The sequence below is a fragment of the Eurypyga helias genome, unplaced genomic scaffold (assembly GCF_000690775.1).
Source record: "Eurypyga helias isolate BGI_N326 unplaced genomic scaffold, ASM69077v1 scaffold7118, whole genome shotgun sequence".
NCBI lineage: Eukaryota > Metazoa > Chordata > Aves > Eurypygiformes > Eurypygidae > Eurypyga > Eurypyga helias.
Window position 1 is genome coordinate 6,230 of NW_010268792.1, and position 25,457 is coordinate 31,686.

The 25,457-nt window shown below is 38.0% G+C and overlaps 1 protein-coding gene across 1 annotated transcript in view; it reads left to right on the forward strand.

Moving 5' to 3' along the window:
* Positions 1-1,513: 1,513 nt before the first annotated feature.
* Positions 1,514-25,457, forward strand: part of CACNA1D (calcium channel, voltage-dependent, L type, alpha 1D subunit) — a gene marked incomplete at its 5' end in the record, with an annotated part of 95,331 nt that continues 71,387 nt past the window's right edge. Inside the window, 8 exons of the mRNA XM_010157852.1 lie at positions 1,514-1,617; positions 13,223-13,392; positions 16,483-16,560; positions 22,107-22,194; positions 22,912-22,938; positions 23,412-23,572; positions 24,155-24,380; positions 24,525-24,732. Of these exons, the coding sequence (XP_010156154.1) occupies positions 1,514-1,617; positions 13,223-13,392; positions 16,483-16,560; positions 22,107-22,194; positions 22,912-22,938; positions 23,412-23,572; positions 24,155-24,380; positions 24,525-24,732 (1,062 nt within the window). The remainder of the gene's footprint in view (positions 1,618-13,222; positions 13,393-16,482; positions 16,561-22,106; positions 22,195-22,911; positions 22,939-23,411; positions 23,573-24,154; positions 24,381-24,524; positions 24,733-25,457) is intronic.

The window sequence follows — 25,457 nt, forward strand, 5'->3', positions numbered from 1 at the left end:
CTTATCAAAATATCTTTTTGCACCTGAATACTGCACACAAAAACAATTTTCCTGTGTTTTGAAATATCTGTTTTTCTAAATAGGCTTTTTTCAGTTTCCATGGGTATGTTTCTTAAATCCATCTTCTGATAGGTGTAATGAGCTGACTAAGAACAGACTGTGGAAAAGGTCTTTGTAGAAAAGCTTGTGTGAGTCCTTAAAGAGTGTTTTTAAAGCTCAGTTACTTCACCCTTACTTAAAAAAAAAATCAGTAACAATTTTTAAACTTTGCTTAATCTTGATGTTGACATAATATTTGTTACGAAGTATTTCTAGAGTATTTCCATGTTTCCACTGTGGATCTAAAATTTCATTTCAGTTTTTAATTTTCCTAAAATTTTATCCATGTTTTTACAGAAATTCATTCTTGTTTATTTCTTTTTGAATTTATTTAAAATGTCTGACTGCATCCAATGTAGTATTTCAGGAAAAAAATTGAAATTCCATTTACAGAAAAAATAATATTGCTTGTAGTCTTAAGATACATATTACTGTTTCTTTTCTCAAAGGATTATTCATGTAACTACGATATATATGAACTAAAAATCCTAATATTTCAATATATTTTGTAAGCATCATTTTAATTAGTGAGATCTGAAATTTAGCTCATGTTCTAGGCATTAAAGAACAGAACTGTTGCAGTGTTCCATTTATGCTTGATAATATTTTTGATCTGGATGCTAGGTTCACTCAGTATTTTGTTTTAGAGTATGTACTAGCAATGTAAAGTGAAGGTGGCCAGTGCCTTCTTTCTTGTATTGTTCTTCTTTGAATACTGAAGGAATGCATAGAATACTATCTCACCTGAATGATTAAATTCTCTTTTTCTCTGACTCTTCATTGCTGTTACTATAGTGATCTACTCTATAAGATCATCTTATTTCTTGCAGATGAATGATGCTATGGGATTTGAATTGCCATGGGTGTATTTTGTCAGTCTCGTCATCTTTGGGTCATTTTTCGTACTAAATCTTGTTCTTGGTGTATTGAGCGGGTAAGCATACACCTTTTTCATCATGAAGGCAGAGTCCTGAATTCAGTTGCCATGAACACACAGGTTACCTTATACAGGTGAGACTTAGCTGTGATGACATCATTTAATAAACCTCTGTTTCTTCCTCCTCTCATTAGAAGAGAAACAGTTTTCTGTAGCTATCATGTAAATAACATACAAATACCAAAATTGAAGTTTAGGTGTACCAGTATATGTTCTTCATGTCCATACTTGTGTCAAAATTATAAAAAGAACCAATAATTCTCCTGCACTTATTTGAACATTAATTCATCTTCTAAGGCATCACATCTACAGTGTAATTTGGGTAAGTAAAGAAATGAAACAAATGTTCATTGATTTTTAAGAACTGAATAAGCCATAAACTTCCAGTGTTCGAACCTACGTGATCTGGCAGCTGCAAAAAGGACTCTGCTGTTTAATGAATGACTGAATCATAACTTATTTCCTTACATTTTACAGGTAAATGATGCAATAGGATGTGAATGGCCATGGATCTATTTTGTTAGTCTTATCATCCTTGGCTCATTTTTCGTACTTAACCTGGTTCTTGGTGTACTTAGTGGGTAAGCAGTTGAGTTAACGTCGTGTATGCTACTGCTACTTGTAAGATGGCCTCTGCATTTACTCAAGCTTCTCAGCAATGGCTTTTTTGCATGCACTTGAGATTCTTTTGTCATCCTACCAGTGTTTGCTCTTTTGACTGAACTGTGTGATTCTAGTGCCTGTATCTGTCTGACATCACGTTCACCATGCTTGCCAAAAATATTCATTAAATGAGGCACTGTTCTCCTTATTCTGTAGTATTCCAGCAGGGTGGAACATTATTTTGCACAGAGATGGGTGGTGTACCTGCATAAATATTCTCCCCTATAATTAGAGACAAGTGTCCTTTTCTGAAGGCACAACTTTTTGCTGTTGTTCAAATAGCCATAAAGTAATTGAAGTGTTATTTTTGTTTACCAGTCACACTGCGATATATTTTTAATGGCCGCTTAAGATCTGTCTTACAGAAGGAGTGTGAGTAGGTTACCTTGATACAGCGTTCAGTGGTGCCTGTATGGCAGAGCCATGCACTGCGGTGCCAACCTGATGTGTTCATCAACAATCCCGTATCAATTTAATATAGTTGTCAGTGGGGGGTGGTCACAGCTTTCTGTTGGTTTGTGTACTCCAGGCTCCAGCCAAGAACTGAAGTGGTGTCAGTTGTAGCTGTGTAATGTGGTTTAAAAGTGTAGTTAATGGCAACAGTTTGCAAGGTTTTCTTCTTACAAAGCCCCTTGATGAAGTTACAGCTCCACTTCCTCTGCCATTTCCCAGTCTCTAGCAAACTTGAGCTTGGGAAACTCTGTTTATGCTAAAGGTATTTTCTGATAATCACATAAAAGATTCTGCTAGCATTTGAATATGAAAAGAAAATGATTGTAATTGTATGTATTAGGTTTTAGTTACACAGCAAACAGTACTGTTCTGGCAATCTTAGGAAGCTGTGCCGTCTTTGTTAGCCAACAGAAGGATTTCTCGTGCATAGAAAGCAGCCCGACACCATAGTTGATGGTGTTGTCAGACTGCTGATGGTGTGTGCAGCCCTAGTCGTGGCTTTCCCATATTGTACGTTAGATGTAGAAGGAATTATAATGCATTATTAAATTCCTTGAAATCAGGCAATCAAACAAAATTTTCAGTTGCTGTTATAACTATGTTTCAAGAGCATATTTGTCTGATGAGTGGTTTTACAAAATATATGATGATCTTTAAAAAACACTGATGAGTATTTTTTAAACATCATAATTCATTTATCTGTTATAGATTACTGTTGCACACAGGGAACTATGGAAAACATGGTTTTACCTTATTGTCAGAATCACTTTACAAACCAGATGTTTTCAAGCAAAGATACAGTCCTAGAAATACATTGCTGATTTGTAGATTTAATCTCTTCCTTCCAAGACCTACCCTGTGAAGTCTGATTTATACAGCCACATTGGCTTTGTTTTATTCAAGGACAAAGGTGTAAATTGTTGCAAAACTAAGGGCTTAGCTCTCATGTCACAGCCACGCTGGACAAACAAAATAAGAAAGAGAAGGGCAGGTAGTGAGGGTAGTTGGGGTGTAATTTATTTCTTATTCTGATACCGTTACCTAACGTTGCTGTGTGACTGGACTTCCCACTGAAGTCATTAGAGGATTAGGTTTCCACAGTTCCTTTTCCTGCCCTTTAGAAGGTCATAAGCGCAATTCGTTTTCTTCCTGTTTTGTGAAGGGGTGCTGTAATGACAGCTAACCAAATGTTCCCCTTTTCCCTTGCATGACTTGAATTGTTAGTGATTTCAGGCTTTTATGTTGTTAAAACTAAGTTTTGGGGAAAGTAACGCCATATTTGGTGTTTTGTTGCACGTGTTCCTTTCCCCTCACAGCTCAGCTTTACATTTGATTTAATACATTTAAAGTACTTTGAGGTTTGCAGCATTATGATACTTAAGAGATTTGTTGGAATATAGAGTGGTTCTTTAGATCCTGTTAGAATACAGGGGAAGAGGTGTCCCTTTCTTGTTGGGTTCTGCTCTGCAGACACAAAATCACCATGGACTTCTAGGTATTGCTTGATCCATAGCGCTCTGATGATCTTCAGAAGCCTTCCAGGTTTGCCTTCAATTTCCAGAGAACAGAAATGGCAGTGTCAAGGGTGTTGTGAACTCTCCTTAAATTCATAAATTCATTCATTCCTAACTGCAGTGTCACTTGAGTGCTCAGGGTGCTTGATGAATTGTTTGAATCCATGTTTGCCCTGAAAAACATGAAAAGACCCTTCCTAACAGTCCATTTTTTTGTTTTCTATGCTGAAGAGAATTATACCAGTGAACTGAGATGTGATATATAAATATGGCTAAGGGTTGACACTGAGAGTTGAAGGAGAAAAGAAAAGAGTATTCCTGAGAGATACCTGTCCTACCAAAGTAAAGTTTGGTACATAAGCGAAGAAAATGTCCTGGCATACCTGTTTAAAACTCTGACAAGGGCCAGTGTAGAATAATCTTACACTGATTTATTTTGATCACTAAATGCCATTTATATATAAACAATAAATATTCTTCACTTTTTCTATTTAGATCTACCTGTCTAAATTTTATGGGTAAAAATGATGTACTAGTAAAATCCCATAGATGTGTTTGTTACTAGAAAGCTAATATTTTTCATTCTGAGCCAGACACTGAATATGTAACATAGGTTTTCTTTGTTTTTGTTTAACAGTTATTAGCTTTTAAGTTTTATGCTCTTCAGAACATAGCATGAAACTTGGTTTATGATAAATCTACAAAGAAAGTTAAATTTTACTAAACCAATCAAACATTAAGAATGCAAAAAAATACATGTCAACTTACTTGAAAAGCATGGCTTTGCATACAGATTTTGGAAGTGGAATCTGAATGCCTAATATACCCCTTTCATACAGGAAAGTGTTACTTCCTGTAATATCAAGTTACACTGTGTACATTTAAATGACTGCTGTTTTGATCTGTTTGTGGTTTTAAAATATTCATCGATTCTCTTTGCACTCCTTTGTTACTCTGTGACCATCTGCCCCTTTGTATTTCTGTAATGCCTCTTGTGCACTGCATGTTTGATGTGTTTGGATACTGTACAAATGGATGAGAATGATAATTTGGGAGGTCTTTTGTTTTACATCTAGCCATTTCTGAAGGTGAGTATTTCCTGGTGATCCATGTCAGGTTTTGCCTGCTGAAGATGACATTCTTAAAAATAGAGTTCGTACTTTTAATAGCAGATGTGTAAATTAATAAATAGTGTTTGTGTGTGTGTAATTTGCATGTGGTAAATATTCTGATTTCTGCATGAAAGCTGACTATGGAGATATTTTTCTAAATGATGCATTGAATAACAAGGATGGAGAGAATTCATAGGCTTGCGGAAACGTAGCTTTTTCAAAATACTCTTTTTTTTTTATGCTGCATTTGACACTAGTTTTGTTCAGATTATTCTCAAAGTGAATTCCCAATTGAAAAGCTATTTCACTTTGCAGGACTCTACAGGAAAAGGCACCTGAGAAAAAGACTGCAGGTCAGGTTTTAGAAATGGCTCCAGATCCAGCACAGGCTCTAGTTCCATCTCAGAAATTACAGAGCCAGTTTTAAAAGACACCAGAAATGGCTCCAGCAATGACCAGTACAAGTTGTCCTAGACCCAGCTCTAGAGATGCTCTCCAGAAATAGGCTGTAGATTCAGCTCCAGAAAAGGACTGTGAGATAAGCACCTCTAGAGCAGCACTAGTAAAGGTCCCTACAACGAGATCCAGAAGGGGCTATGGAAAGGACCCCAGAACATGCTCTAAATCCATGTCCAATAAATGGCTGGGCAATTGAACCTACATCCAGAGTTGGCCCTAGTCCCACTCTGGGAAAGGGCTCTAAAATTGGCTTAAGAACTATTTCAGGAAAGTGCTCTAGAAATGGCTCCAGTGCCAACTATCGATGTGCCTCTAGGGAAGGGCTCTAGCGACAGCTCTTGGTCCAACTGCAGTACGCATATCTGAAGAAGGCTGTAGCACTGGCCTGAGAACAGACTTCACAAACAGCTCCTCCCTAAACATACTAGAAGACATTGACTCTAGGTCTGGCTCTAGATCCAGCTCTGGAAATGTATCTGGAAATGTGTTTGGAACTGCGGTTCAAAACATGTGCAAGTTGGTAATTTCTTCCAGCGCAGTGAATTTCATAGGAATCGAGCTGGACACTGTCAGCTGATCTCTCGCAATAAGACTGCATTTTTTGAATTCTTCCAGTATTTGGAAATACAGAGCAAAATGCTTGCAGCTCTGGAAAGCTGTCATAGATGTATTGAGATATCTTTGCATTTTCATTATCCTGGGCTGGTCTGCATTTTGCTCATTCACAAGTTTAAAGCTTTCATGTGGCTCTGAATACTTGTTTTAGCTCCTAAATATCACAGGGTGAAGATGACACTATTTTGATTGCCTTGTCTTTTGAGGCAGCAGCAGGGAGTGGGTTCAGTCTGTAAGAGATACTAGAGCACCTTTTTTTGCCTTTGCAAAAATTCCTCTGGGTATGATGCAAGGATTGGGCAGGGCAACTTCCTGCTTGCTGGAATGGCATGGAATTGGCCACTGAGGAGCTGTCCAGCAGTTCCAGCTCTGTGAAGGGTGGTGCACTGCCCCAAGAGCCAGCTTTCAGACGTGGCTTTGGTTACACACAGCATGTAGCCGCCTGAAAATGGACCTGTGTTCTCCGAAGCCATGAAATATTAGGCACACTGACTGGGAGCTGAGGACAAGTCTCCTCCAAATATTCTGGGATAAAAGACCAGGGCAAGAAACAGTGAGCTGAAATTTGAAAGTCAAGTTAGAAATGATAAAGTTAAGGCTATCAGGAAGTTAACAAATAAAGCTAAAACTTAAAAAAAAAAAAAAGAAAAAAAAGGCAATTGAGAGATACCCATCCACCCTGAAAGTACCTTTAGAAGTGTGTTGAAAGTTCAAATTAAATATGCCAGTAATTTAGCATGCATTAAACTGACTATGAACAGAGAAAATTATAAATCATAAAACTTCATAACTTATTTATCAAGAGGCATGGCTTTTAATGATGCATGATAATCTATTCCTCAAGATAGTCCTTACCGTTAGGGGATGGTTTCCGCTGACGGCATTTTCTGCTCAAGGCATTAGTATTTCTCTGGGTAGCCATGGGAACAAATAAGACCTTTCAAACACACTTTAATAAATCTCTGTAAGTTGAATTTATTGCCTTGCTTAAAGGACACCAAAGCATAAGCTTTGACATGTCCCTGCATACATCCTCCTACATGCCAGTCTTACAGGTTTCTAAGAGAATGTTAATTTTTTCCATTTCTTTCCCACAGTATTATTTGCAATGTATGTACATAATGATTCTAAAAGCTAAGGGGACGTACTCATGCATGCTAATCTTGTGGCACTATCTGCCAATTAATGTAATATAAAATATGTTTGCACAGATAAGCTTATACACCAACGAACTGTTGTCTATAGCATATATGGAAAAAATTGTCGAAAAAGACATTTGAATAATGATACACCAAATAGAAAATGGCAGTGAACTGTCATCCACAGTCTTTCAGCAAAAGGGAAGTGAACTGGTTTTGACAGTGTTCCCTTTTACGGCAGAGGGAAAGATTAGTAAAAAAAAAAAAAAAAAAAAAAAGGATAAAAATTTAACTCCCTCACACAGATAAACAGAATATAGGTTCAAAAAGAGGAAAGGGACTTCAGCTCTAGATCTCAGCAGCTTATGAGCTAAAGCAGGTGCTTTTGATTGCTGTGTGGCTGAAAAAATAAAACTCAAACACAGATACAAACCAAGGAAATACTGCTGTTGATTGATCATTTTAATATACTAACAATAAATAATCAGCAAATACTTTCAGCTGTATACAGCACTAACTCTATAACTGACTGTTTTAGACAGAGACCACTGAACTCAGCGGGAGTCGTTCAGTACTCTTGAGTAAGAGCTTGGAGGGATCTGATTTTATTTCAGTCCTGTTTGATCTTATCACACCAAGGCTCCTTAGGGATCTGTCCCATGAGATGCTTGCCGATGAGCTCCCGGCAGGTAACAAACGACATTAGTTTCACAAAACGTGTTGACAGTGCATATCACAATGGTGGGGTGAATACGCTCTGGGGTACGTGCCTACCCTCAGTACTGCTAGTTCTTCCTTGTAAGAAATCCAGTGTGTCCTGAGCCAAACAGATCTCTACTCAGGACAGAATAAACGTATATTAATATGCAGATATAATAACAGTCTGAAACATCAGATCTCAGTTTTGTTCCTCTATCGAATTGTTCCCCATTTTGCTGTTCCCACAGATGATCCCCTTGCATTCATGAGCACTCTGGTACAATAATGCTATACAGGCCCTCTGCTACACAGAGGTTGTGCTGGAGCCATTGAGTATGCGTGTCAGTTGCTAACAAATGATATAGAAATAACTATGGGTAGGTAATACCAGTTTGCATTTCCCCATCAAGAACCCAATACTCCTTGCTCAAGGAAAATCCCTGCTAGAAATTTTTTTGTGCTGTAGAAATATTTCTACAGTGTTCAGCCTATGAGTTTTTATTACACCTAAAAGAAGGCGTAACGGTGTACACAAACCTCTATTTATTAAAATTGTAATGTTATTTAACCTCTTTCATGTCTGTCTACATCTATTGCACATTAAACCCAGCTGTGAGCTGTTGTCCATGCTTGTCTTTACCATTTAAGCAGTTTGAGTTCTCGGATTTAATTCTGCTAATTCGCTGGTTGGTATGGTTACCACTGTGTAAAACCTCTTCTGAGAGTCTGGTGGCCAACACTGTACTCCTGTGAGTACATTTTTGTTATTATGTGACTGTTCGCTGTGAATAAACCGAAGTCTAGGATGTCTGGGTGACAGTTCTACATATAGCATTAGCATAACACTTTCCACGTACCAGACCCTGTGTGCAGCAAGTTGCCTACTGCGGTAGATGAATTCTCTCTTTTCACTGCGTTTGCAGTGACACGGAAGGACAGTAACATGGCCAATGAAGAATTAGTGTCCTGGTTTGTGCTTAGACATCAGAGGCGACTGTTTATTTCCTGTCATCAACGCCTTGTGATGCACCAGAGAGAGCAACACCCGTGTTGCGGCACGAGCCCCCTAATGAAAAGCATCTAGCCTTTTGCATGGAAGAGCTTTCAGCTGATAGGAGGCCAGTATAGGTGTCTCTTTAGGTATTGTGTCCGTGAGTTACAGAGAGAAGGAAGAGTGTACCAGATACATTTAAGCAAATTGTTGTCTCAGGATTTTTGGTTAATATGACCCTGCCTCAATCTGAGGTGTAAGAACCAGAGCTGTAATTGAGTATTCCCTGCTGCCACCTCCACCCTGTTGCATCAAGGCAGTCTGAGCTGATGCATACCAGCAGGAGTTATTTCACTCTGTTGAAGAAATAAAAACCTGGCATGAAAATGATTGCCCCAGAGTATCGAAGCATGAATTCAAAACCTGCATTTTATACGCTTCTGCCTCGTTGGTGCATCATCACCGTTGGTGATGATGGTGTTGTGCCTAGACAGAGAACTGAGGTCATCTTTCTGCAAGGAGACAAGGAATTTTTGGGCAATAGAAAGAAAAGTTGCATTTTATATGGTGGCTTAGTTATTACTAAAAATAAATTAGATTATGTAGGTGAGTCTCCACATAATGCTTTATTTTGCAAGTAATGTGTCTTTTCTGCTGCAAGTGCAATGGACTGAGTTACTTACACAGTGGCTGCAATTTGCAGCTTTACTCAGTTCACAGGATATTGGCATATCCTGCAATATTTAGTCATATTTAACTAGATCAAAATTAGGCCGGCTAGGACTGCGTTGTCTCATTTATTTGCATTTGCAGTGAAATCAAAACCAGAATTGCCTTCATCTGTATAGCAATAGACTGTTCGAAGAAAATATGTTTTTGAAGGCAAACAGGTAATTATACAAGGTGGTGTTGTACAAGTTATACAGGTCTGCTTTATAAGATTCTTCAGAAGTAGAGATTTGAAAAAAGCTCCTCCTAGCCTAAAGTATTAGTTTTGAAGCATATTATCCTTTAAAATATGAGACAGTAGTGAGCTTGGCTTTTTCTGGGAGTTGAAATTAGGACAAAACCCTGTTTGTTGAGTCCTTCGCTTTATGAAAACAAATTAAACGCGTTTTATTTTTAAACTGTAATTTTACAGGCAATGAGCCTGATTTTCATTTCACATATGCTGGTGTCAAATTAGAGTAGGTCAGCAGGATTTTTCAGTTTGTGACTTGGGCGGAGACTGATTTAAATCCCAGTTTAGTGGTGAGACCCTTATAAATGCTAGCATAGTCACAACAGCCCTTTGAATATAATTTTTATCAGCTTAGTCAATGAACAACCCCCTCCCACCCCTAATGTACACCTTCAAATGCCAGATCCAGGTAATTCTATCAATCCACAATGGAATACTTATTTTGAAGTTAGCTCTTAGCACAGGCACTTGGGAAACCAAATATTTACAGAGCTTAAGTCCACTTACCACAATTAATGTGCCACTTCCTAAGCCTGCCAGCTTCACAGGCCTCTTGATGGAGTACTGGGTTGCCGACAGGCAGGGAGGCCCGTTCAGGCCCTTGGGCCAACCACGTAGTACCTATGCTGCCTGCATAGCCAAAAGTGTTTTCTTTCTGCCCTGCGCCCAGCCCACGCTCTCCATAGCCATGAAGTGCTGCACAAGCAGATGTCTTATTCCTCCTTCCAGGAGATCAGCCAATGGCTACATATGTCTAAATATTCAAATATCTTGTCTAAATGTCTTTGTCAGGAGCTTTAAAGAGCCAACATCTCTCTGTCATCTCACCCCCATAATCTTTTTCATGTAACTTCCTGTTTCTTGGAGAAAAAATGTTTCTGTTCTGTTGACAGGAAGCTCATTACATTCCAATTCCATTTAATTCCACTTTTTCGTGGTATTTCAGTAAAAGGAGTACGTATATATGTGTCTGATGGATATCACTTCATTGTGACTGTGATAGGAAAAGATACCGTAGAGCCAGATTCTTCTCTGCCCTAAAGAAAATGCAGTCTTCTTGGGTGTTGTACTTCCTTACAAACAGTCAGGTTTTAAAAAGAAAAGTAAAACTTTTCAATGTCATGGAAATTAAGCACCATTGCACCTCCTCCTACTTGATACTTTGCAGCAGCATTTAACATGACAGCGTCTGACTTCTGTGCTGTGTTAAAGGGAAAGGTCATAGCTGTGTATGTAAAAACTGTGTTTAATTCTCTGCATGCAGTCATTTTAATGTAAAATCTAAGTTAAAAGATGGTTCAGTCATGGGTGAAGTGCTGTTGAAAGTATCGGCCTTGCCAACTGTTCTGTTTTTAAATGATTTCTTTCACTTCCACTCCATATAATCACAGCAGCTTTCATGTTCCTTTACCCACACGGATCACTTATCCTTCACCCTCATAGAGAACACCTGAAGGACTTCACTGAACAAAACATCAATATTTAGTAAAAGCTTACAAGGCTTGCTCTGATTTCACACTATGCCACGATAGCTGTTTTTCCAAAGATACTGCCTATGGAATGACAGTCACGAGTATGATGCCTCAATCAGATGTAAAGGACGGTCTCTTTGATACTGTCTCTGAGAGAAGCTTAAACCCAGTATTCCACAAAGCAAACAATTTCTTATGGGCTTGTGTGAACTTCTGCCAAAACAATGAAATCATCTTTTCTTTTCTTTAAAAAAAAAGCGATTATCCCTCAGAGCGAGCTATTGAGCTCGCTCTCTTTCATGAGCATTTTTCTGAAGAGATGGCCTTTTGAAGGACCTCGTCCTTGGATGCTAGGTGAAGGGTAGCAAATGCAAAGCAAGCACTGGCATTCTTCAGCTTCATTACAGTGCCATCAGATGGAACAGGATGATCTCCACATGCCAAACCAAATTTTTGTTGAATTAAGTCCTCAACTGTAAGAAGTGTAGTGTCTGCCTCTTAGCTTTTGCAACAGAAAGCTTTTTAGCTTCTGCTACAGAACATTAAACAAATATACAAAATCCGTATGGTTGCATGTAGAGAGCTTAGCTCTTAAATTTACTAATGTCAAAGCAGAAATTTAGTGTTTAGAAGTGGTGTTTGAAGACTGCAAATGAAAGAGTAAAAAAAACAAAACTGAAGAGGTTGTATCTTTGCAATTCCAAATAAGTACCATCTGTCACTGAACTGAAATAGTATCTTGAAAAATTGAGATTTTCTATTGTTCTGCTGTATTTTGTTAGCAGGGCAACATCATATTGATAATTGGGTCTGCCTTGTTAAAATGTTTTGCCAAGTCTTACACTGATCTTCTAGTATTTTTCACTTGAAGAAGGATGTTATTGAGTGCTTTAATGAATTTGCCCTTGAGAGTGTATTAACTAGGGAATATTTTCAAGTGAATGTTCATAATGAATAGAGGGGTTGCAAATTCATAGGAAATGAAATTAAAATAGCCAATTTTTTTAGGTTTAATTTCAGCCCTATTGTAAGATTAACAAATTAGTCAGGACAAGCTTAATTTTAAATACTGAGTTGATATATAGTTACCATGCAGTTCAAAAGATGTTTGCCTACCCCCAATCATACGTATTGATACCCAGATAACTTAGAAAAAGTTTGATCCTTCTAGAGAATGGAGTTATGTATTTGGAGCTGTTTATGACACCAAACATTGTAATAATGTTCACATAGGAAGTGTCGCTGTGAAAGCATTTACTGAATAATCGTCCAGTCATGTATCATTAAGGGAATCATAGATTCATGGGGCAGTTTAGGCTGGAAAGGACCTCAGTGTAGGCCATGTTATCCAGCCTCCTTCTCAAAGAGCATGACTTAATTATTTTAATTATCATTCCATGATAATTTAGGGTTTTACCGAAATCATGAAGCTAAACAAGACAGACAGTCAAATTGTCTTGAGATGGGGCAACGAGACAGAAGATTCAGCTTACACATAAGGATGCATTTCTGTTCTGTGAGAACAGGATTGCTGGGTTCTGCTACAGACAGCAAAAGGGTAAAACATCCCGATCTCAGACAGCAGAGGTGTAATTAAGAGAGAGCTTACTAGTGGAATGCTGTGAACTGTGCACTGAAATAAGTCAGTTTGGACATGGCCAACAAACTGTGGCTGATAAAGGAAGAATTTTGGAAGTGGCTGCCAGAATTTCCTTTTCACTGAAACTAATACTCACCTCCCTGAAATTACTTCTTTACTGCAAGTCAATTTCTCTTTGTAACCATTAGATAAAACTGATTTTAACATCTTTATAGAAGAACACGTAGCTAAATGCTGGCAAGGCTTTTCCAGTATGGGAAGAGTCAAGAATACTACTTAATTTTCAATTAAATCATAAAAGCTCTGAAAGTTTTGATATACCATGATAAGGATTTGCTATGAGTTCTTTGCACCACTGTCTTGTTTTCAAAGAAACTCTCAGATCTTCAGTGTAGTTTGAGTGCATTTTCTATGTTAGTGTGTTATTCTGCAGTGTCAAGACCTAGGCCAAAAGGCCTGGGACTTTGACAATCAGTATTTTTTTTTCTGCTTTATCTGACTTTGATAGGGAATTTTCCAAGGAAAGAGAGAAAGCAAAGGCCCGAGGGGACTTCCAGAAACTACGTGAAAAACAGCAGCTTGAAGAAGATCTGAAGGGATATTTAGACTGGATTACACAGGCAGAAGACATTGACCCTGAGAATGATGAAGAGGTTGATGAAGAAGGCAAACGGAACAGTACGTGTTCTTTACTCTGTACTACTTGTGTGTGGGACAGTTTTACTGCTTTTAAGGGTGTTATACTGGGATGAATGCAGTTATTGATGTCGCTTCCTGACTTCCATATTGCAAAAGTGTTAGTTAGCAGAGCAATCATGCCCATTAATACATTGTTACGTAGTCGTGGAAGGTAATTCAGAATCTTACAACAAAATTCTGCTCTGAGCTGTCCATTTACAAATCACTGTATGCACTCAGTCACTACTGAGACTGAAAAACTTTGTGTTGTATAAAAGGTTAGTGCATACAAGCTGCATACCTCTAAGTAATCATCGTAAATCCGTAGTCGAGAAGAATATGTGTTTGCCTGGAGGTGCAGGCAATGCAAATAATATGAGAAGCTTAAAAAATATGGCAAAAACTGCACTCAAGACATAAACTTGTGCTACTGAGTTTTAAATAAGGAAATTACATTCTGGATCTTTCTTTCTGATTTTCAAGAAAACTGTAGAAGATCTTTTCTACTAGGAGTATTAACTCCGTGTGAAAATAAATGAAATCTTGTGGGATTTTTGTTTAACACTGAAACATAATTACCACTTACTTACAATGTATTTACAATGTATGCAACTGTCAAGTATTATGGGAAAGGTAATTTATGCGGTAGTGGCCCTCTAGTGTTTCTGACCTTAGTCCGAATGGAACAAATTAGTTTCATGATATTGCAACAACTGTAAAAGTTATAATCGAGTTCCCTGTCATAAATTTGGAGTAACAGCAATATTTTAAAGTCATAATTTTGTAGAGGTTGTTTTAGCCTCTTAGCCATGTTTACACAGTAGTGGTGAAAATTTTCATGAGAACTTTTAGTGCTGTACATAAATGAGAACATGGATTCAGGATGTGGTTCATGATTTAATACTAAACGTAAGATTAAAGTCCAAATTTCAATGTATATACTAATGCTAAGTGGCACTTTATTATTCATGTGATACTCTGGAAAGTAATTATATTTATTCATTTAGATACCATTAAACCATTCAGAAACCATATACAAGAGAACACATCTACAAGTAGTTTGTTGAAGGCAACTCAGAATATTGTTTTCTGTGTTGAAATAATACGTTATTACTGTTATTTTTCTTCTAGTGCTGCTAATTTATTGGGAACTGCTCTTTTAAAGCATAGTGCTTTTCAGAAGTAGTAAAATAGTGAAAAGTACATGGTTTGATCTTGAGGTATCTGTTTTTAAACTTATCTCTCAATTGCATGTAGTTGTTTTGTTAAACTTTTATATTTCTGAGTTTCAGAATTTTGTTAGTCCTTTAGTTCACAATAGAAGCAGGGTATGAATCTGTGCTGCTGACTGGAAGGGAACAAGATGATTTTATGAGAGGCTGGAAGGCAACTGGTGGGTTGCTGTTGATGCCAGCATCACCCAGAAAGGAATAATTTATGTCTGTATGAAAATCTGTAGCACAGTTTTTATGTAGAGCAGAGCAAAAAAGCCAGACTCCACTATACTTAGTTATTGCTACTATTGTTGTGTGGAAGGAATACATAAACTCTGCGTTTGAGTATCAGTATAAAATCCTAAGACTGAGAAGTAAAAGAATGCACATTTTCTGGAATAAATACACTTTGTACAAGACTGCCATGCAGAATTGGAGGTGATGCTGAATTTGCGCAGAACCATGCTGTCAGCTGTGGTGCTGATGGACTTGGTTTGCTAGTCTGCAGGTAAAATCCCAGGAACCTTTTGCATCCTGTCCAAATGGAATGTTTGTTAACATGTTGCAAATAATCATATGCTCCAGCATTCCTTAATCAGCGTCAACAGTCATATAGGCCTTTCATAAATCAAAAAAACTTGTTTGTGTAGTTGTGGCGTTTGAGCGTGCTTTTGGCTCTAAGATATTAACTTAGAGGTAATTATAGGGCAAGTTAAGAGTCAGAGGAGACTTGTAAAGTAACAATAGGTGAAGGAAAACAATTAAAAGAACTTTAAAACAGATCCCAGGAATTTAATTTGAGGCATGCGTATTTATTTTGAGTGGAAATTTCCAGCGATCAAGCAGTCTCCGACCACTCCTCTGGGTTTGTGCACATGTGCTTACATGTGTGGTTTGGAGTCACATTTTTAGTAGCAGCTGCAACAGGGTGTAAAGGAGGAAGGGTTGCCGAGTTGCTCCACCTCTTTTCATTCAAGACATCTATCCAGTTATTCCATGGGAAGCTCTTGGGTTAGGAGCATAGTTATGATAATGAGCTACCTGTTTGGAAGTCAGGTGAAATTTGGCTAGTTATCCCCAGGTTAATAATCTAGTGTCGTAACCTTAGGAAATAAATTTAGTCCACACAGAATGGTGATCTGTTCCTAGAACTGTCTTGGAAGCATGATGCAGGGCTGGGTCCCAAGATAGGCAAAATAATCGTTTGCCGGCTTCTAGGCAGCTGTGTCCGACTTTGAATACCTAAACCTCTGGATGGTCAAGATTACTGCTGATTTATGGTGATGGAAGATCACCGTAACGCTCTCCAATGGTGCGGAAGAGCTCTGCGTTTAGGATACAGAAGATCTCTCTGTGACAGGAAAAGGTACAGATTTCCAAGGCAGTTAAATCAGCGATTAATAGCTTCTTGCATAATCCCTTAAAAATGTAGTTTAGGTTCCTGCAACCCCAGCATTGTAAAATTTCTAACCAGAGGAGTCAGTAAGTCATTTACAGGCGAACCTCCTGCGTTCGTACATCCCTTGCCAGCAGCGGGCAGGTGTTCAGTGCTGCTGAATACCGGGATAACTTTTTCCTAGAGTTGTGAACGTGCCGTTAGTAGCAGCCGTAAACCGTTATTATGAACCAGTAGCTTGTTACCCCGGGGCCCATGAAGAACTTCCATTGACTTCAGAGCGTTGTGAATTCAGTGCAAAATGCAAAGATCGGTGAATGGTGAGGGATTTGGCTCTGATTAGTTACGCTGCCTGTATTTTCAATTTGTTTTGCCTAACGTTGCTGATTTTGTGTATATGGACACGTTTTTATTTTTTTTGCGTTGCACCTGCTGCCACCTACCGTTTCCGTGCCGGGATTACATGTGCTTAACTCCAAGGGGTTACACTGGCTGACTTAATGGAAGAAAAGAAGAAAAGCAGGCTTAGTTGCTTTGGCCGTTCTTCCAATAAACATGGTAAAACGTGTTCTGATGTGCAGTTCAACCTTCTTTTGTGCCAACACTGCGTTTGCTGTGATAGCTTTTGACAGCACATACTGTATGTATTTTCTATAAGGGGGGCATATACATCTTTAGCATGTAGACACGCGTGCATGCGGTTCTGCTGGCTGAAGTGCATGTCTAAAATAGACTGGTGCTGCAGTGCTCTAGCTTCCAAAAGCATCGTCTTGAATCCCTTTGAATTTCCACACAGTTTCTCTGTCTTTGACTGTTCTTGTTGAAACATAGGTATCCCTTTTTTGTAAGTCAGGTAAGCCAGATAAAAAATGTATTTTAAGTTCAGGTGTGAAGAAGTGAATCAAGGTATTTTAAAAGCTTTATAATGGATCGTAGTGTAAGCTTAGAATAGTATGAGATAATCATTACTATTTATTTATAATACCTTTAACGTAGAATCTCACAAAACAAACTTTTACTGCATCTCCTTTTGTTATTGTTGGTTTTGTTTAGAGCATGATAGTTATTTTCAAATCTGCACTCTTTTAATACTACCAAATATATTCATTTGGCATAATCATTCTAGTCATACTAATTATCATGTAGTAATTAACAGATCTAGCTTTAATCTTACCTACAACAGTTATTGGATCAACTGACTTCCTTTCTGTCCTAAGAATCACTATTGTTGCTCAGAATGAGGCTGACAAATCTGATCCAGTTACTTTAGAGAATGCAGAATATTAAGTGAGAAATTTCTCAGACCCAGAGGACTTATTTTCTAAGAATACTGAGTCTGCTTGAAATTATTTGTGTCACTGTTACATATATTGTCCAATGTCTCATGCAGCTTTACAGGCTGGAATAATTTTTCCATAAAAACTGCTAGAAGTCAGTGGTTGCAATTTTACTTCGGATACGTGATCCAACATAGCCTTTAAACTGGCAGGTTCAGATTCTGATGTCACTCATGAAGCAGCATGGAACTGGCTGAAAACTTGCTGTCGTCTGCTGGCCAGGAATGCTGTCTCGCTACTAGTTCCTGACCTTGCTAGTCGAAAGCAGTTGCAAGCATGTGTGCACTGACAGTTTCACCTGTGTCTGGCAGCGCAGGTATACCTTTTAGGAGCAGGGTTTTTCCAAAGTACAAATTGGTGGCCTAAGTCTGTTTCTGTGTTAGTGAGACTATCATGCTGATCTCAGCAGCTCAGATTTAGACTACCACTGAATTAGAAATCCCACCCTCAATATTGTTCCTTGTATTGCCTCTGCCTTATTCATATTAAAAGCACTGCATCTGCAGAGTATACAACATTCCCAAGATTCCTAGTGTCATCCTTCTGGCTAGAATTGGTTGGTTCAGTGATGCTTCTGTAATGAAGAGTGATTATTTCACTCTCCTTCCACTTCTATGCAAATGTTCAACCTTATATTGAGTTTCAATGGGCTGCTTATAAAAGAGAGCGCTTATAAGAATGATTGTTGATAGTATCAACATTAAATCTGTGCTATGAAAACAGATAACTCGCTACAGGATCATGTAGAACATCTTCCAGGCAGCCCCTCCTTAAACTGAATTTGCCCTGAGGAGCTTCACAGTCAGAATAGACAGTACTGCTTCTTTCTGATGTGCTTTCTGGGCACACAGCAGGCTTAGGAATATTTGAGATGAATTTGCAATGATAATGTTGCCTCTTTGGGGATATTTTTTTTTTTTTGTTGTTCTGTTTTCCTGTTTGACTTCCTCAAAGATTTGGTGTAAAAGAGTCAGAAAATCCATGAACTGATTTCAGAAAGAAATTTTGGAGTTGATGGAATTGGATGGGTGTTACTAGGAGAGAAGAGATGACCATTTTGCAAGGTTCATCTAAAATTTTGCCAGTGTAGTACGTCTTTTAAAAATTGTAAGATTTTCTCCAGTCGCTATCACTGATTGTCTGACTAGCTGTGCAGGTCACTCCACTCCTGCAGCTCTTTTCCTTCAGCACACGTAACCAGAAAGCTACCCAAGGTGCATCAGTGTGGAAAGGAAATCAGCCTGTGGATCAAAACTGCATAGCTGAAGTTGCACCAGAATAAAGTAGTAATTATATACTTTGTAGAGGAAAACATTTACAACAGTATTACTTGCAAGCACAGGTGAATAATTTAGCCTGCTTCTGCATTCTGCAGTGACATTTTATTGTCATATTGCAAGATTATGGAGTTTATTTCTTCCAACTCCAGCTGGCTAGGACATATCAATGCTGATGGGCATTGGCGTGCTTGTAGCTATGCATTAGTTATGTTATGTCCTCGAGTGCAGTTTGAAATCCCTGCTCCAAAATCTGAAAACTCTTTAGAGTAAATAGTGAACATTATGACATGAGAAAACCAATCTATTTTATGATCTGCAGAAATAAAATGTAGTAGTTGATATATTTGACTTATTTTCTATATACCCAGGAAAGTATTAGCTGCATGCTGTATAGGTTGTTTATATTGCCTAATGCAAGCATTCTTTTGTTTGGAACCAGCTGCCATAATGGAAGAGAGCTAATGCTTTCTAGAAATCTAAATCATCTTTCCAGAAAAATGCCAGTAAAATAAATGCAAAAGGTGAATAAATAATAGAGAATATCTGGTATGTTCCTTTGAATACCAGTTTAAAGATCTCTGAGCTGGCCTTACTGAGATCAGACAGACTTTGAAAAGTCTGTGTGCTGTGCTTTGCCCAATAAACACCACCCTTAAAAAGATGTGGTCAGGAAACTGTGTCTTTTCAAGGCTTGCCAGGTTGCTTGCATTAGTGAGAGTGGATGTGGTCATGCAGTGCTGTTGCTGTTTTCTTCTGGCTAAAGGTTTAATAACATGCCAGCATTGCTAGAGCTAGACTTCCACGTGGTGCCTTTCTCAGTACTTCTGTCAAGTTTGGCTTTTGGCATATAAGTTACAGTATAATGATAGCTGAGTTTCTAAAGTAAACTGAACTGTCTGTGGTTCTTTTATTCCTCTTTCATTTTTGTAACACAGCACCTGCAAGTCACTAATAGAGCTAGAGCAATAGCTCTGTCTGAAATGGAGACTAACGCCCTGGCTGTATTTAATAATCAGCAGAAATTGGCTTCAATAGGGAAAAAAAATATGGATTTTGTCTTTGGTACTTCGTTCTTCTCCAGGCAGTCATGTTCAAAAAGGGCTGGTATTTCTTACTGTGAGTTAACGCATCAAGTCTGGGTAAACGACTGAAAATTATATTACTTTACACTTTTTTTATAGTTATTTGGCATGTGTTAAACCAAATAGCATTTCTGTGACACTGAGGGACACTTGTAAGAGGAACAGGATTTTAGGTACTACTTTTAGGTGAGGATAGAGTTGATAAATTTGAAACACAAGTGTGAGACACACATTGCATGTGTAATGCTTGCAGAAGAGGGCCTAGCTCTGCTTTCGTGGTGGTTCTTAATAACAGTGTATGAAACAAGAGTTCTGCACTCACGTTTGGCAGTTGCCCATCAAGGTGCTGAAATTTTCACAAGTAGGTGGCTATAATGTTGTGTTTCCTAACCGTGCAAGTCACCAGCACAAGACAACCGTTTCAGTTCTTTACCAACAGGGAAACTCCTTGCATTTACTGCAAAAGACCCTGGCATTTTTAAATAAAAACTATCAGTTCGGAAGATCTGAGACTATGTCTGAAATAGGTTTGTAAATTTTCTTTTTCTTAAACGCTCTGAAATTTTAATACTTGAATTTGAATATCATCGAAGATTGTTTGCTTTACTTTCTAATGAAATCCTTTTTGAGCTCTGTGACTGTAAGCTGTGAAGTTCACACCAGACTAGCAATATTCATTTCATAGAAGTGATTGATAAAGAGAAGCACCACATTAGAATTGAGGCACTTGCAGGTGCTAACCAGGGATTTTTCATATATGAAACAATTACAGTAATATTTGAACAGAATCATCAAAACAGAAGAACCTTGTGAAAGAAGATTTTGCTGTGCTTACTGCCTGAAGTGCCTTGTTTATTCAAACATCTGCATGGACATTTTGGATCTTTCTTTGTTATGCCAACTCTGTGTTTAACATTTCATGTAATGGTGACTTAAATTTATGGGGACAGATTCTCAGCTGTTGCAAATAGTAGCTGAGCATCTTGCCTGTACAGACCTGTCAGTCTCAACCTGGATGGAACTGATGGGCATGGAAATCAAACTACCATTTACCACTTCATGTATTTCTGTGTCAGTGCTGAGGCAATACAGAGGCTGTGCAGAGGCACTGTTATGAACAGTTCTCATTTTGTACCTGATTTTAGAAAAATTGGAAAATTCAGAGCCTGATTCTCAAGTCTCACTTCTATTAAGATGTGGCCTGCCTTAAGCCTCTGTTAGGCTACCAAAATAGTGAGACATCCCTAAACAGAAATAGGCCTTGTAGCCCTTCTGCCTTCAGTACTCGCAGTCTACAGACATTGGCTTAAACCCTCCCCAATGAAACAAACAAAAAAACCAGAAAAACCAACCAAGCAAACCATCAGAACATCAGAAGGTACACCCCAGAATACCTTTAAGATACCCTGGTTTTCTTTTGTTCTTGCTGTTCTACACTAATTTCAGTGCTTTTTCCACCTCTGATTTTTCCCTACTTTATATGGTATTTCTGTTTTATAAACAACCCTAATTTTACACTCTTCTTGATCCTGAGGTTTTCCTTTCATGCTTGCTTTGAAGACGTGGAAGTAGTGTTCTCCCCTAGGAAGTACTGAAAACTTCGGCTGTTCATCATTTCCTAACATGTCCTCTGTCTAGATTTCATTTGATTTGAAGATTAATGCTGATGACCAATCTGCAAATGAGTTTTGCCTAAAAACCCATTAGCTACAGCTGCTAACTATTCAGTAATGATCTGCTCTATGTACAGTAATTTATTGTGTAGCAAATGTAATAGCCCCTTCGTAGTAATCCCTTTCTCATCCCCCTTTGTCGTACCTGTTCTGCCATTCCTAGTGCTCTTTCCTGCTTGCTCGCACAGTATTTTCAGGCGCGTTCACTTTCTAGCATCTTTCCTTGGTAATTCTTAATGGAATTAAAAGCCTAGAGTGGTCAGTATGGTCAGAATGTGGCAGTTCCTATTTTCAGAAGGGCTTTGATGGCATTTCTTGGAACTGGCGAGCATGTTAACCACATTTAAACTGCTGAGCAACTCCAAAGTGTTAACAGAACACTTCTTAACATGAAAGGTCACAAAATGTAGCTCAGGTTGATTTCTTTACTAGGGGTAGCATCCTCTTTGTTTCACAACCTTACATTGTATTCCTTAGTGCATTTTCAACACTTAGGTTGAATCACTGAAAAGAAACAAAAAAAGCTACGGTGCACTCTGGAATTGTGTGTGCTTTCTTTTGTTGTAAGAGAGGGACTGAGGAAGGGTCTGACTTCTCTGCTGTTCCTCAGACCTTCCAGGCTCTCGTTAGACCTGCAAGAAGTGGAGGCGTTCTTGCGCTAAAGCAGGAGATGGCGTTCGGTGTGTCGCCGTGCTTGGCTGTCGGTCTGACGCAATTTCTGTCTCCTAACAGCGAGCATGCCCACCAGTGAAACCGAGTCGGTGAATACGGAAAACGTGAGTGGAGAAGGAGAGAACCCAGCATGCTGTGGGAGTTTATGGTGAGCACACGGGCTGTTTTCACACACCCACCCTCGTCGTCTCAAAATTTAAAAGAATCATTCTTTCCCCGTGGTGTATTTAGCCAAAACTGCTTTCAAATAGTGAAGCCTTGAATGGCATTTGGGGTTTTACTTTTGCCTTTCAGTAGTTTAATATTAGACCAATTATTACAGCGTTAAAGCACTCCTAAAAGTCTCGTGTTAAGAAGATATAAAACAATTTAGCTAAGCTTCCAGTAGTCAAGTTTTCCTGAAATGTTTTATAAAATGTAATTATTGTCCAGAAGAGTAAGAAAATAATCCCCCTATGATATGCATAAAGAAACATTTTCTGTTAAATTGTGCAGAATCTGGAAAATAAGTATTGTTTAGGCAATAACTGAATGTATGGGAGTATTTCTGTGTCCTGTGGTGTTTGCTGTTTATTTGCTCACAATTTCATGACTTCCAAGCAGCTTCTATATGAGCAGTTTACATAGTTTTAAAGGAGATTTCCTGTCTTTCAGTTAGAAAATTTGTAAAGCTTTAGGAATTGTATTTCAGAAAATAAATAAGAGACAACAGAATTTCAATTTTCATGATGCATTTTAGTAAAAGCTTACTTTTATGTATATGTAATTCCAATGCAGTGATTTGCAAAATTCTAAAGAGAACGAGTTGTTTGTTTGTTTGGTTTTTTTCCCCCAGTCTTAAAAATGTGTTTTCCTTTTCTTTTAGTCAAACCATCTCAAAATCCAAGTTCAGGTTAGTAGTTTCCTTTCATCCCTTTTTTTCCTTGTGACTGTTTGCACATCATGATGATCTCCTATAATTATTCTTTATTTACTGTACTTGAAGTTTTACTGTGTGAAAATTCTTCTGAACAGTTAATGGTGAATGCAAAAGTAATGTATTCATGAAAACACTCTTGGAAATCAAACTCCCTGATTTGCTTTGCTGATATTTGTGTCTCTCTCCCAAACTAGGAGTGTTTGGGAATGTGAGTTTCCGTTTTCAAGTGTGATTGCACAAGGGCAGTGTTATAAGCAAAATTAAGAATTAATAGCCCTGATATTGTAGACAATGGGTGTGCCAAGTACAAAACTAATAGGTTTCTTTATTTTGATTTTACTTTGCGGTCTACTCAAACACGTGTGTTTTCTACACAGAACAAACCCTCCTGAAATTCATGTGTGTATTCTGTATAATAATAAATTTATTTTTATTTGAACTTTCAGTCGACGCTGGCGTCGCTGGAATAGATTTAATCGAAGAAAATGCAGAGCTGCAGTAAAATCTGTCACATTTTATTGGCTTGTTATTGTCTTGGTCTTTTTGAACACGTTAACTATCTCATCGGAGCATTATAATCAACCTGACTGGCTGACACAGATCCAAGGTACAATCACAAATTATTTGCCCTGGTTATGACTGTGGATACTTGCATTCTGTCAGTGCTTACTTTCTGGTATTTTGTTGTTATTTGCTGTCCTGAAGGATATTCAGCCCAGCCAAAGGGAGATACAAGAAATGACTGAATGTATTTGAGTTCCACAACTGTAACACAGCTTAATGGCGTACCAGCAAAAACCTGACAAGCCTAGATTGTCAATACCTGTACTTTTATTGTTATGCCATGCTTGAAAGATGGAGAAGGAAACGCTAATTGGCACAGCAGAACATGCTGTGGGCTGTGTTGCTTAAGTTACTGTGTGGACTCAAGCTGTGATCTGAGCCAGCCATGAGCTGCACAACAGATTGGAAAGATGAATAGTTTATAGGTGGCAGGATGCTTTACATCCTTGTGTAACGTTTGCCACTTAGGCATCAAGTAGAGTCTAACATAAAAAAAAAATGTACTTCATTTTTAAGCAAAAGGCTGTGAACTAGTATAGAAAGTATAGTACTAATATGTTAAAATAAAAATGGAATCTATGAGACAACTCAGGAATGTCTTTTTTTTTTTAATATTTTGTTCCAGATATCGCAAATAAAGTTCTTCTGGCTTTATTCACCTGTGAAATGTTAGTAAAGATGTACAGCTTGGGCCTACAGGCTTATTTTGTTTCTCTTTTTAACCGCTTTGATTGCTTCGTTGTTTGTGGTGGCATTGTTGAAACCATTTTGGTGGAGTTGGAAATTATGTCACCCCTTGGAATTTCAGTGTTTCGCTGTGTACGTCTCCTGCGTATTTTTAAAGTGACAAGGTAAGATTAACTAATACTGCTAACTTTAGGGATAGCTGAAGGGCGATCGGCAATTCTCTTGTAATACTTCATCATGCGCTGCTCTTTTACTGTTTTGTTTGGGGTTTTTTTGGTGTGTGTTAACACACGCATTTTAATTTATAGGCACTGGGCATCCCTGAGCAACTTGGTAGCATCCTTGTTAAACTCAATGAAGTCCATTGCTTCACTGTTGCTTCTGCTTTTCCTCTTCATCATAATCTTCTCGTTGCTTGGAATGCAGCTGTTTGGAGGCAAATTTAATTTTGATGAAACTCAAACAAAACGGAGCACCTTCGATAATTTTCCACAAGCTCTTTTAACTGTATTCCAGGTAACTTTCTTTCATCCCGTTTGGAACATTTTACCTTTGACAATCAACAAAACTGTTTAAGTAATCATGTTGCCTGAAAATAAAATCACAAATACTATTTATTCAGTTTACTTTAAGTAGCATTCTGCTCATTAAATTCAGTACTCTGATAACTGCACCATTTGTACCATTTGTCTCATGTCTTATTTGATCTATCTATGCAACATAGCTGTCACGTTACTTCACAAAATTGAATCTCCTTTGTCCATCAAATACATGATTAGGAAAAGATGTGGAATGTTATTTTTATTTCAATCAAATGGTTTTAACTTCATTAGGTATATAAAAGTTCAGCAATTCCCAAGCAGAAAAAAAATGAGCAGCATTGTAAGAATGCATATTTGCAGATGGGTCATGTCACTTAATATAACAGAAAAATAAATATGCATTTCTTTAAAGAGACACTGTCAGGTTTATTAAGATTTTAAAACAACTTGTCTGTTCCTTGTGAAAAGTTAGGGCCATATTTACAGTTTACTTTTCACTATTTTATGATACTGTTTTTACATTTTTTCATTTTGGATACTGGAATTAGACAAATTGGTTTCATCTCTCTAGCCATTTTCACATTCAGCTTTGCACATTACCACAGTATTTGGTTTCAGACATTGTAGGTGTTTAAAGCTGACACTGCAAGACTCGACTGCGTGTCAGCTTCCTCTCTCTTTGGTATAAGTTTCATCTGG